Source organism: Muscardinus avellanarius (assembly GCF_963383645.1).
Source record: "Muscardinus avellanarius genome assembly, chromosome: 20".
Lineage (NCBI taxonomy): Eukaryota > Metazoa > Chordata > Mammalia > Rodentia > Gliridae > Muscardinus > Muscardinus avellanarius.
In genome coordinates this window covers 16,262,405-16,275,828 of record NC_137806.1, presented here as the reverse complement: position 1 = coordinate 16,275,828, position 13,424 = coordinate 16,262,405, and the positions used below count along the sequence as shown (strand labels likewise).

At 42.0% G+C, this 13,424-nt stretch overlaps 1 protein-coding gene across 3 annotated transcripts in view; it reads right to left on the bottom strand.

Annotated features, from left to right (window-relative positions):
- RSU1 (Ras suppressor protein 1) overlaps nucleotides 1-13,424 on the bottom strand; it is a gene marked incomplete at both ends in the record, with an annotated part of 204,742 nt that overhangs the window by 94,323 nt on the left and 96,995 nt on the right. For all 3 annotated transcript variants that reach the window (XM_080717007.1, XM_080717008.1, XM_080717009.1), the window contains one exon: nucleotides 8,946-9,078. In XM_080717007.1, the coding sequence (XP_080573133.1) occupies nucleotides 8,946-9,078 (133 nt within the window). The remainder of the gene's footprint in view (nucleotides 1-8,945; nucleotides 9,079-13,424) is intronic.

Genomic DNA, 13,424 nt, shown 5'->3' with positions numbered 1-13,424 from the left:
ATATAATTTTTACTTGAAAACAGGGTTTTGCTAAGTTGCTGAGAGACTCACTAAGTTCCTTAGGCTAGCTCTGAACCTATGATCCTCCTGTCTCAGCCTCCCAGGTACTGGGATATACATGCCACCACACAAGGCTGGATATGGGGGTTTTCCTAGAGGCAGTCTGGTTAAGATGAAGTCATTAGAATGGGATTCGCCAGTGGGACTGGTGTCCCTCTATGAAGGAGAAATTCAGCCATAGAATCAGACTCAGCAGGAATAGGATGGACGAGACTCAGAGAGAGAGAAGTCACCCATAGAGAGGGAAAGAGAGGCCTGGAGCAGATCCTCCTCAGACCCCTAAGGAAACCAGCCCTATGGGGATGCAGACCTGAGGCCTTGAGCCGCAACTGTGAAACAAGCAATTTCAGCTCTTAAGCAACCCAGTCTGTGGTACTTTGTTACGCAAGACCTAGAAAACGAATACAAATAGCAAAGACAAAACTAGGTATCAGTAAGGAAAGACAAAATAGAGCCACTGCGATAATTTAGAATGCTTGGCATGCAAAACAGCCATAACTTCAATAATTTAACTGCTAAACAAACACTAATTTGGTAGAGAACAAACTATGTACATTTTGAAGATAACAGAATTGTATATGTTCCAAATAAGACTACTTAAAAATTAACTATTATAGTGGGAAACATTTTCTCAACAATGACCATTTTTAATAAGTCTATGAAATATACAAATACAACAGATTATATAAAATTATTTCCTTATGCTTGGTGAATAAATTGGAGCACTGGTCTATAAACATAACTTATGACCAAGATTATTATCTGATAAAATTGAATGAAACTTTTATCATAGTCCAGACACCTGACAACACAGAAAAACCCGTAACTGCCAAAAAAGTAAAAAAATCCCCTCCAACAATCCCTGACCAGAACAAGAGACCAGAGCTCAATAAAAAGTGAGCATGTAATAAAACAAGATATTACTGTGTAGAGAATCAAAATCAGACAGTTTTTGTTTGATTATGAAAACCACTTTTTAATTTATCTCTCAAATAAAACCGCAAATGCAGGCAATAATTCATCTTAGCTGGAGAGAAAGTGTCAAACATTGAACTTTAAGAGAACTGGGAGTTAATAAAAGTCATTAATATGGAGGGCTGACCAATTTCTCTCTGCTGAGTAGGTCAATATTCAATAGTTCAATACAATTCCATCAAATGACTACCATCCAAAACAGGGGACTCAAAATAGGTCTTCTGGTAGTGGAGTGACCTGACAAATTTCTGTTTTGGAGTATAGATGAACTCCACTTTGCTTTCCTTCTGTCAACTGGGACAAATTACCTATATCTATTTACCTTGAATTGATACAGTAGGATATCACACTGCACATTCCAGACATGTTGGATGCAGGTCTGATAGTCAACAATCAACAATCAAGTGTATATGGGGGAGATGGGGAGAGGAAGGGAAGGAGAGGCCCTGGGGAGGGAGGAAGAGAACAGAAGATTCCCCTGCTTTTTAAAATCTTAAGTAAAAGTCTTTTGTGGGCAAGTTAAAAAAATCTTTAATGATAAGTGTAGGAGGGGAGTCACTATGAAAAACACACATTGCCTTGAGTGACATACAAAGTACAGAGTCCCCTCTGCTTGGTTCAATAAATTGTGAAAATGTACACAGAAAGCACAAAAATCGATGACCTGTTGTAACGGTCACAGAATGTCCCTGAAGAGCACAGGGTTGATATGGTTCATCATGAGATACATCCAGATGGATTTACCTGGCCCGTGGGGTGTGTCTAGAGAAGCCGGGTCACTACGGCGTGGCCTTGGGTCTGTGCTTGTGTATCTGAATCCCTCTGCTTGCTCTGGCTCTCCTGTGTCTGGACCCCACGATGTGAGACTGGAGTTTTGTGCATGTTCCCCATGTTCTGCCAACATGCCCTGAACTTCAGATCCCAGCCTACATGAACTCAACTTAGAGTCTCCAGAAAACTGAGCAAATAAGTCCTCCTTCCTCCAAGCTGTATGCTTAGTCATTCTGGATTATAGCAGTGAGAATGTTCAATGAGATTCCTGTTAAGTATATATCTGAGTAGTGTTAACCAAGTCACAGAACAGAAAAAGATAACTCTTTTACTCCTTTCTTTTTTTTTTAAACCCAGTGGCATTCTACCTCTGAGCCACACCCCCAACCCTATTTTATCCCTACTTTTTAATTTTTGAAAAAAGGTATCTCTAAGTTGCTGAGAGTCGCTAAATGCTGAGGCTGACCTTGAACCTGTGATCCTCCTGTTTCAACCTCCCAAGTAGGAAAATGAAGTAAGAGATATTACACAAAACCTCAGTACTGCACAGGCCTATAATCCCAGCTACTCGGAGGCTGAGGTGGAAGGGTCAGAAGTTTGAGGCCAGCCTGGGCAGTTTAGCCAGATGCTGTCTCAAAATAAAAAAATAAAAAGGCCTGGACACATAACTCAGTGTTAAAGTACCTCTGGGTTGGATCAGAAAGAGAGAGAGAAGGAAAGAAAGAGAGAAAAGCCTGGCGTGGTGGCTCACACTTGTAATCCCAGTACTTGAAGACCACAAGTTCGTGGCCAGCCTTAGCTACTACCCTCTGCAACTTAGTGAGACCCTATTTCAAAAGAAAGGCTGAAAAATAGGTCTGAGAGTATAGCTTGCAGGTAGAATGCCCCTAGGTTAAATCCTCAGTACTGAAAAAAAAAAAAAGAACCAACATAGTATTATCCAAAATATAACACAGTTAAACCCTTTTCTATTCAGTTAGCTGCAACATATTTACATGCAAATAGGTCCAGAGATGTCAAAAGTTTGAATTGTATTTTATATTATGGAGGAACTGTGATAATACATTTATTAATTTTAAGAAGGAAGCAAAACATACATATGTAACATCTATAAAGGAATTACAAATTTCCAGACACAAAATACAGAGTCTACTTTTAAAAAGAAAAACAATCTTTATGTCATAAGCTTTAAGAGTAAAATGATCCTTCATTTTTATGTTTTTCTGTGGCTTCATCTGTACTAGTTTCAGATATAGTCATAAAAAGAAAAGTCTTCAATGTTCTGCATAACTGATTACCACCATGTAAAATTCACTAACTACCAGAAAGGTCCTGGTGGTTTGGCCCTTTCTCCCATCTTTCTGAAGATATTTATAAAACCATCTGCTAGTTTTGTGCTTTCATTAATCTTTTACTAGAAAATAATAAGGCTTACAGAGTCTTGTTAGACACAATTTCCTTTTACAAAGGACTGTCTTAAACGTGAATGGGCTCACCTATTAGGTCCCAGATACCGCCCTAAGTCTTTGTTTAAAGGACTTGTAGGCCAATGACTCAGCAGCCATTAGAAGACATAGTAGTTGATTAAGAAAGCCCATTTGTGTCCATTATAGCCTGTAATAGGTTGGCACACAGTGCCAAAGGTAAAAAAAAAAAAAAAAAAAAAAACTACTTAGTTTTAATTCCACAAGTAAAACAACTTGAGAAATAATAAGCAGTAGATAAAATCATTCTTTCTTACCAAATAGGATGACTTATTTAGCTAATTATAGTGAAGAGAAATTCTCAGCATTCTTCTTATTGTTGTCTACCATTCACCAAATAGTTTTTCTTAAAATGTTTTCAGTAATTAATGTAATAGCATAGTCAGTTTGTTTGTTTGTTTGTTCGTGGCACTGGGGACTGAACCCAGGGGCATTCTACCTCCAAGATGCACCGCAGCTCTATTTTTGTTTGTTTGTTTGTTTATTGTAAAGAATGAGTGAGTGGATACACTTCCCTAGAGAGAGAGGAAAGACACAGGTAGGAAGAACACGGGCGAGGCATCTCTCCAGGCCTGCCAGGCTGCAAACGAGCCGGGAGGGTTTCTGGGCAGCCCAAATTGCAACCTTCACGATGCTTCCAAATGCCTCTTCCAACCAACACACTTTCTGCCTAGCACTCATCAACTTCTTTTGTGAATGATCATGTTAAGACTTACCTTGGCAGCTTTCTAAGAGCAGGGGCTGCTGCCCACCTCGCCTAGACGGAGAGTGAAAAAGTGAGTCGCTCCCTTTCACGGTGGATCTCAAGAGTCCTGACTTCAACCCTTCAACCAGAGCTTCCTGAATGAACATGCAAACACACACACACACACACACACACACACACACACACACACACACACACAACTACTTTCTGGAAACTGAATAACAGGGTGACTATCCCATCATAATTCAGCTTCACAGAAATAAAATAGGTCAAATTAGGAGAAGATCACCATCAGATAGTTAAAGGAAGGTGACAATATAGCTGAATAACAGTGAGAAAACACTAACACCCTGGTAGATGTGATCCTCAACCACAGACCGGCAAAGTATGTCACGTTAACACAGGGAATAACTTCCAGTGGGCAATGAAATGATTACCACTTACCAGCCAGTAAGTTCCCTTGCACAAAGTATGACACCTGAACCAAGAGCAACCTGCAGCTGGGAAAGGACGAGAAGGACATGGCAAATGCCCCATGGACTCCAGAGAGCTCCCTCCCTCGGTGCCTGGCAGCCACACCCAGCCGCTCCTCCTGCCTCCCTGACCCAGGTCCTCTCCTCTCAACTTAAATCATCTCTGAGTAGCTGGCCGCTTCCTCAGCACCGAACACACTGTTTCGCTTCACACGTCCACGCCTCCTCTTGCAGTCCATTAGAGTCTATAAATCAGACCATCCATCTTGGCTGCTGCCGCTGCCCTATGTTCAGAGGGCCTGAGGAAGCGCTGCGGACACCAAGGGCACCCTGAAAGTCGCCCATGGACGTGCATGAAAACCAGACATTCCGCAAGTTCTGTAGTTCTCTCCTGCTCTCTTGCAGGCAATAGGTTAATTGGTTAGAAAAAAAAAGAAAGAAGAAAGGAGGAAGGAGGTTCACTGGAACTTTAAGTACCAAAATCAATGTTAAATTTTTATGATTCTTTAAGATCTATTTAAATCTCTATGTATCTTTATTGTATAATACATATCTCTCATATATAATATATATCTTCATTATATATCTTAAATATATATATCTTTGATATACAATATGTGTCTTTAATATATAAAGCATATACATACATACACCCATAAGAATTTTTTTTTTTTTTGGAAACAGGGTCTCACTAAGTTGCTGAGAGCCTCACTAAGTTCCAGAGGCTGGCTTCGAACCCGTGCGATCCTCCTGTCTCAGCCTCCCAAGCACTGGGATTACAAGCATGCGCCACCACACCCAGCCATAAGAATTTTTTAATGAAGGAGGTATATGCGACTTAAAAGACAAAGAAGTTGACTGTTAGGAACTTTAGGTTTAGGACTTAAGATCTAACACTAAGGTACTAAATGTACAATTTTCTTTTCAGAAAAAAAAAATGTGCCATGAATAAACTCTCTTCCCTGAAGGATTTTGCATGTAAAAAAAAGAAAAAGTAGTCGTGTACCTGGTAACAAGGATAATATTTTTTTTCTGATGGTTGGAAAGAATAGAACAAATCCTCTAATTATGAAATGGCTATTTTGAACAATGAAAGAACCAAGTGGAAGACATGCTAATCTGGATCTGCAATACTGATACACACAAGTCCTTTAGGGAGACGTTTAGGAAGATCCTATATTTAAGAAAGCAGTGCAGAGCCGGGTGTGGGGGCGCACGCTTGTCATCCCAGCGCTCGGGAGGCTGAGACGGGAGGACCGTGCGGCCTCAGCTACTCAGTGAGTCTGTCAGCAAGTTACAAATAAATATAAAAAAATAGGTCTAGGAATAGAGCCTGCAGATGGAGAGCCTCTGGGTGCCATCCCTAGTATAAATAAATAAATAAATAGCGGTGTATATTAATCTGGAAAAACACAAGAGTGGCATGCATTTTAGGCAATCTTGTATATACTTTTGTTGGTGCACTGTAAGGACACATCATCCCGCGGCACAGAGCCATGGAAACAGCAGGCACACACCACTTCCTGTGTTCCCTCCGGATCCCACCCCGCTCCCTCGCCTCCCCTATACGTGGTCTGAGGCTGGTACTGATCTCTCCTATGTGTACATGGCACTATTTGAACTGTTGCCTTCCTTACATCTCCATTGTATTTGAAGAGAATAAGAGTTTGGTCTAGTGCTAGCATGACTGATGAAGACCCGAGAGCTCTCAAGGCAGCAGGGAAGAAGGACAAAAAAACTAAAGCACAGAGGATGGTCCACATTCTTCTCTTCCCAAGGAGGGGAGAGAGGGAGAGGCCACAGGAGCGCACGCCACAGGCTCTCAGCATCCTAGCAAGACCCTGTTTCCAAATGAAACATGTCTTGGGTTGTAGGCTGGAGGTAGAATGCCCCTGAGTTCAATCCTCCAACACACACACACACACACACACACACACACACACTACAGACTGAAATGCTATGTATTCCCTTTCATTTAACTACAGATCAACTCAACCAAAGCAAAAGGCCTCTCCTTTATCCAGAATCCTTGCCATGTTTAAAGCATTTGCAAAGGGTACAGTGGTGATTAATTGCCTGATAATGACTCGAGTTAGCACAAAATCCATAAATTCATCTTATAAAAAAACAACAAAGCTCAAAGCACTTTCATATGCAATGTATTTTAATCCTCTGTAAATTATAAATCCATCCATAGTAAATTAAAAATTTTTTAATAAACAGAGTATTTCCTCAAATTCTGGATGAATAGAAGCTATTTTGCTTATTTTTCTGCAGATCATAGAAGAACTTTTTAAAAAACACCATACAAACCAACTTCTTCATAACTTTGCATTTATTAAAAAAATAAATTAGAGACCTAAAAGTCAGGAAGGCAATAATTAATGACAGGAACCAAATGAACAATCATCTGTTAACTTGCAATTATATTTTCATATGTTTTCATTCAGTAAACTAATTTCTAACATGGGGCTATATTTGCTTTTTAAAAAGATTGAATCTGTAACAATGGCACATATCTATATAGCTCACGGCAGAACCACACATATTTATACAGTTATCTAATTTTCTCAAGACTCACGTTCTAAATGTCAGAGTACTATCTAATGCATGGAAAGCAAGCTTTAAGCTGCTTTTGTCTAAGAGAGTGTGCTCTCATGTTGGGAGCCGGCAGTGTCTTTAGTTTTGAGGTCACTGTGGGAGGATCACTAGAAGTAGCCAGGTGTGGTGGGAGGCTGACGCAGGCCCTTGATACGCAGAGGTTCTGTCCAGACACTGGCGCCAGACCCACTGGTCCAGCACCGATTCAGTGAGGGCTGTGCTGAGAAGGGGCATCTTTCTTATACCAAAAAAAGAAAGACTTTCAGCAGTAAGTGATTTTGTGCATGTGTGCGTTGGGGGTACTGGGGATTCACTCCAGAGGAATTCTTATGAACTATACCCCCAGCCCATTTTATTTCTTTTTATTTTGAAAACAGGGTCTCACTAAGTTGCTAACGCTGGCTATGAACCTGTGATCCCCCTCTCTCAGCCTCCTAAGCACTGGGATTACAGGCGTGTGCCTCCACACCCACCGACTGGATGTGATCTTGAATGGCCCCCAGCTATCTACAACGATCAGGGTGTTAAATTCTCCAAAGTTCATGTCAAATACTGACGTAGACTAAATTTAAGGACAGATTTTTTTCAAAGTAATTGTTTAGAACTAGAGTAGATTCCAGCCATAGGGATCAGTTAAACATTGAGATAAATGTCTGTTTTGGGGGTGAGGAGCAAGGAGCTGGGACAAAGTGGGGAAACAATGACAGAAGATAGAACAATGGAAACAGAGGCAGGAGGAGGCAGGATTCCTTCTGACCCCAAAACAAGCAAGAAGAAAAGAGGTAGGAATAGCTCGGTTCTTGGGCAGGTTTTCCACAGTCTCCCTTAACCTCAAGTGAGGACTTTAGAGAGAGAGAGAGAGAGAGAGAGAGAGAGAGAGAGAGAGTGTGTGTGTGTGTGTGTGTGTTACTGAAAGAGTGAATCCAGGGTGGATTTTTTGGTGTGTGTGTGTGTGTGTGTGTGTGTTGCTGAAAGATTGAATCCAGGGTGGATTTTTTGGTGTGTGTGTGTGTGTGTGTTACTGAAAGATTGAATCCAGGGTGGATTTTTTGGTGTGTGTGTGTGTTGCTGAAAGATTGAATCCGGGGCATTTTTACTTCTGAGCTCCACCCCAGGTCTATTATATTCTTATTTTGAAACAGGGTCTCACTAAGTTGTGAAGATCCTAAATTGCTGAGGCTGGCTGTGAGCCTGTACTCCTTCTCTCAGCATCCCAAGGACTAGGATTAGGCTTGTGCTACTGTGCCAGTTGATGCTGTAATTTTAATCTGGCCCCTTCTTCCCTCTCTTTTTTTCTGCCTCTTCTTTTTATTTAAGAGATTATCATCGTACTAAAGTAAAATCTTCTAAATAACAGAATGATGCGTTTCTAGTATTCTCTCCTAATTTAATAAATAAAACTCCTTAATAATTTTGCTCATAACACTTGTAATTCTTTGCCTTTACAGAAGAAAAAATATGTTCTGATCTTAATGTTTCTGGTGAATTTACTGAGTGGCATGAATAGTAAATTAATTTAGTACCTTAAAAATACTCTCACTGAGATTGGTAAAAATGCCCTTGAAAAATGTTGTTAGTTGTTTTTTTTTTTTTTTTTTTTTTTTTAATTTTGTTTTTCAGAACTGGGGATGGAACCCAGAGCCATTCTACCCCCGAGCTACACCTCCAGCCCTACTTTTTATTCATTATTTTGAAACAAGGTCTCATCTCACTGAGCTGCAAAGAACCTCACTAAGTAGTAGTTCTTAATAAAACATTTAAAATTGCTAAGTATTCACTGCTACCAATAGGACGATGCTACATCATAATTTTTAAACACAGTTATAAACACCATTAAAATTAGTTCACGATTTTAGGAAATCATAATCTACTTACTACTTGTACGTCTCAGAACGGATGTATTCAAAAACATGAGACACACCAAGCTGGAACTGGTCAGCGATTGGGGTAACCCAGGGGTTGTTCTCTGCTTTGAACACCTGCTTCTGGCCAGTTAAATCCAAGTTTCCTGAAAAGATGGAGGAGAAAAAGCTGAAAGTCATCCCATCCAACGTGGACCAAGTCTAAGGAGTCCTGCTTAATATCCTTGGGACAAACCTATGTACCGTGTGGATGGTTTTTTGTTTGTTTGTTTGTTTTGTACTGGGAATGGAACCCAGGGGTATTCTACCCCTGAGCTATACCCCCAATCCTATTTTACTTTTTATTTTGAAACAAGATCTCACTAAGTGGCTGAGGGCCTCTGTAAATTGCTGAGGCTAACTGTGATCTTGCAACCCTACTGTCTCAGCCTTCCAAGTACCGAGATTACAGGTGTGGACCACCACCACTGCCATTTTTTTTCTTTTAGAAATGTATTACTCTGCCAGGCGCAGTGGCGCACGCTTGTAATCCCCGTGCTTGGGAGGCTGAGACAGGAGGATCGCGCAGGTTCGAAGCCAGCCTCAGCTACTTAGTGAGGCTCTCAGCAACTTAGTGAGACCCTGTTTCCAAATAAAATAGAAAATAGGTCTGGGAGTATAGCCTGGAGGTAGGAAGCCTCTGGGTTTCTGGGTTCCACACCAGTACCACCAAAAAAAAAAAAAAAATGTATTACTCCAAGCCATCATTAGTACAAAGCAATGTTGGTTCAATATCCTGATTCAAGAAATTAATACCAAATGAAGGAAGAAAAATGGAAGGATGGAGTCAGCAGTGAACTGAAGGAAGGAATAACGAAGCAAACCTCTCAGATTCTTGTCAATCTAGCATATGCCTTACTTTTTTTTATTTTTTTTTTTATTTGCTACAGAGACAATAAAAGCCTTGTTCAAGATAGAGAGGAGTGATATTAAAACCTCCTGAAATTATACCTTGACAATGTCAACATGTATCTCCTCTTGGCCTATCAGATCTTAACCCAATCTGATCGGCTCCATTTTTTTCATCGAACTCGAATATGAGCTAAGATGAAAGTGTGACCCGAATCCTATCATTAAAGTGGCGTAAACACATCTCAGAATCGGCCCTAAATGCTCATTAACATGGTAGTGACAGCGACTAACATTTGTATTGCTATAATCAGTTTACAAACTGCCTTTTAAAGTCATTTCCTCATTTAATTCTCCAGTAATCCCGAGGCCGGTTATTCATGTCATTTTATAGGTGAATAAATGGACGCTTGGGGAATTAACTGATATGTGCAAGATCAGAAAATGCCCCTCGTTTTCCTCTTCAGGGTCCGGTAAGGCGATGAGGTGGCAGGTCAGTCTCGGTCACGAGCAAGGAGTTAACCAGGGCAGCACAGAAACCGAAAAGCATCTCATCTGCCTATCACCTGTTGATGGGCAGGCCACTCTTGCTTTTAATTCTTTCCCTTTTCGGTATTTTCAGAAATAAAAAAGGCCATGTATGAAACACCTTCCTATAATGTGTTTGCCTGTGAAATAGAAATGGGCACAGAAGCCAAGGAGTCCATTTTAGACTGAAGGTCTGCAGCCCAAGGCTCCCAAAGCTGCTTGAATATATATAACCAGGAAGTTTTCTTTCCAAGATGCAAAGAAGTATATTTATCCAGATCGGAGGCTCTATGGCCTCTTTTGTCCTAACCGATAAGTCAGGATAATGAAAACGTATTTTGAGATGTAAATAATTTATGATACTAATCATTTGCTAGCTAATTGGAGCTTTGGGAATGAAAGAAAAAATGAAAACTTGGACTAGGAAGATGATGTCATATTCCTTCTTAAAACAACAGGAACAGACTTTGAATCTTCTTTTCATTATGTGGACTTTTAAGGCACTCATTTACATGCAAGTGTGCACCTCTGGTGTGTCATATTTTCCATGTACAACGTCTACGCTGCCTGCTGGTCTGAGGATGACTGAGGGGAGGGCCAGTACCAGGCAACACTAATGGTGACACAGCAGTTCACTAGTGAGGTGGGGAAGAAAGAGCACAGGACAAGAAACCCTGCTTCAAATACTCGCCTAAGAAATAACCTGGATGTATCTACTGCTACCCTCCTGCCTCCCAGTCCTGCTTGTCACTTAGCATGGAATCAACTGTAAAATAGATAACGGAGACCCCGGGAGAGGTGCACGTATTCCACAGCAGATGAAAGCAAATAAGAAGCAATGGGGAATATAAAAATAATCTGTGAAAGGCATAGACTTATGGACTTGGGATGTGAATTAATTCCTAAGCAAAAGGGATCACCCTTGTCAGTGGCTATTCTGCTCTAAGTCTCTTTCCACCTTATCCCCGACCCTGGTTACAATGAGAAATCACCTCAACGTGTAGTTATGGAATTCTATTCTGTTGAACAAGCGCCTAGGACTTTTTGTCACTCACGTGCTGTCATCATGAATTAACTATGTACCTACACTGATTCCTCCTTGACATGTGGTTCAGATGGGGTTTGCAGTATGATTTTTCCCCTACAGGGAGAAGGAAAGAGGCATTAAGGGGCTGTGTATGGAGCACAGAGCACTTCTGACCATTCACACTTTCAGGGCCTGTGGTCAGTGCGAGAACATGGACCAGGGAATGGACCTGGAACAGACGCCATGGACGAGCCTTAGCTGTTCTGAATCTGCTCTGGGATGACTCACACAGGACAGTGAGAGAGTCCCTACTTTCCCTGGGTGCCATCACAAGCTCCCTTCTGCCAGGTTCCAAGCTTGTTCCAATAATCCAAAGCGCAGGTACGATGTAAGCTAAGCAGGTTTCAACAGTCTACCCTAGATCTTAAGGCGCAGGTGCATAGTTCAGTAGAAAAGCAGAGCCTGCATTCTACTACCAACAACCTAAAGACCCACTTTGGCACGTAGACAGACTCTTGTAACTACTTAACAGCCTCTTTCTACGCCTGTAGTCTTTTTCATGGGAATCCTTGGAAAACAATGCAGGGAAGTTCCATGGTTCCTGACTGCCACACATGGAAGGCAGACCTGGGGAATAATGCCAAGAAAGGTCAGCCGTGCCCTTCTGTCTGAAGCCGCCAGCCCCCTGGAGATCTGTCGGTCCCAAGTGATGTCTCTATTTGGTGCTGTCAGTGGAGACAGCAGAGGCAGAGGGGATGCTAATGACTTCTGCTAACTGGAGCACATGGAGACGCTGGATGGGCTAGACACACTCCCTTCAGGGAAAAGGAGTGCTACACTGTCATTGGGGAGTCAGGGAAACAGAAGGGACTGTGGGCTATTTGTGAGCATCTTCATTTCTGTCACTTGAACTCATCTGCACATTCTGGCTGGGGGTGCAAAGGGGCTCAGGCTCACCCTACACCAGCCTCATTTGTTTCAGTATCAAACAATGCTACTAAATCAGATTCCCAGGTGCTTCCTACAGCTGCCCGAACTGGGGATTCTAAGAGAAAAGAACAACTGGGGTTCAGTGGAGGGAAACAAGAGGAAATAAAAGCTTGTTTTGATGCTGTTCATTCTTTTAGTGTGGGGGGGTACTAAGGATTGAACACAGGGGTGCTTTATCTCTGATCTGCATCCTTCCCTTTTTATTTTAAAATAGGGTCTCACTAGGATGCTGAGGCTAACCTCGAACCTGCCATCTTCCTCTAAGTACTGGATATAGGTGTATGTCAACTTGCTCGGTTGTTGGCTTTTTTTAGCCATGAAAGTCATGTGTAATGTCCATGGCACACCTAAAAGGAAGAAATGATTACTTATGACCAAGATGGACATCTCTACGAGTCTAATTGAGCAATGCTTCCTCGGAGCTGTGCCAGGGGATTGGCAAGATAGGAGACGCTGATTTTGCTTCTGAAGTTAATGTGGCTGGGGGCTAACACAACTCCTGCTTCTGTGTGGCTGTAATCCGCCTTGCCAGCTACTTGTCTCTGGATTCTCCCTCACTCTGCACCACCCTGGCATGCAGCAATTTTAGAAGAGGGTTAATATAATTAGAATAAAGCTAGGCCATTATACTGTGTGAAAAGATGACACCCGTCTCATATTGGCCTAGCAACAAGTTTCCCTTTGCCTCAGCGAAGAAGCTCGCCTGTCAGCTGTCTGGGGTAGGTTCCCTTTTAAGTAATAACATGCAGGAGGCATCTAACCCCGCTGTCAGTCAGCCCGCAGCCGCCCTAACAGCGCACGCTTCAGTGCGTCCAGTGAGCGGCCCTCACCCATCCCCTTTATTAGAAGGCTGAGCGGCGTTCCAGTGGTGTTGTAACAAGGATCAGGCAGAGGATTAAGCACTGTGACAAAGAGGATCTAATAAGCTAGAAAGTGGTGCATTCGCAGACACGCTGGCTGGCTCCCAGACACAGACTCACTTTGCTCCCACCTCGGCCAGGAGGCGCAAGCCGCTGGGGAAGCCAGGCAGCACCGTGATTAGAGGTGACCCTCTGACCG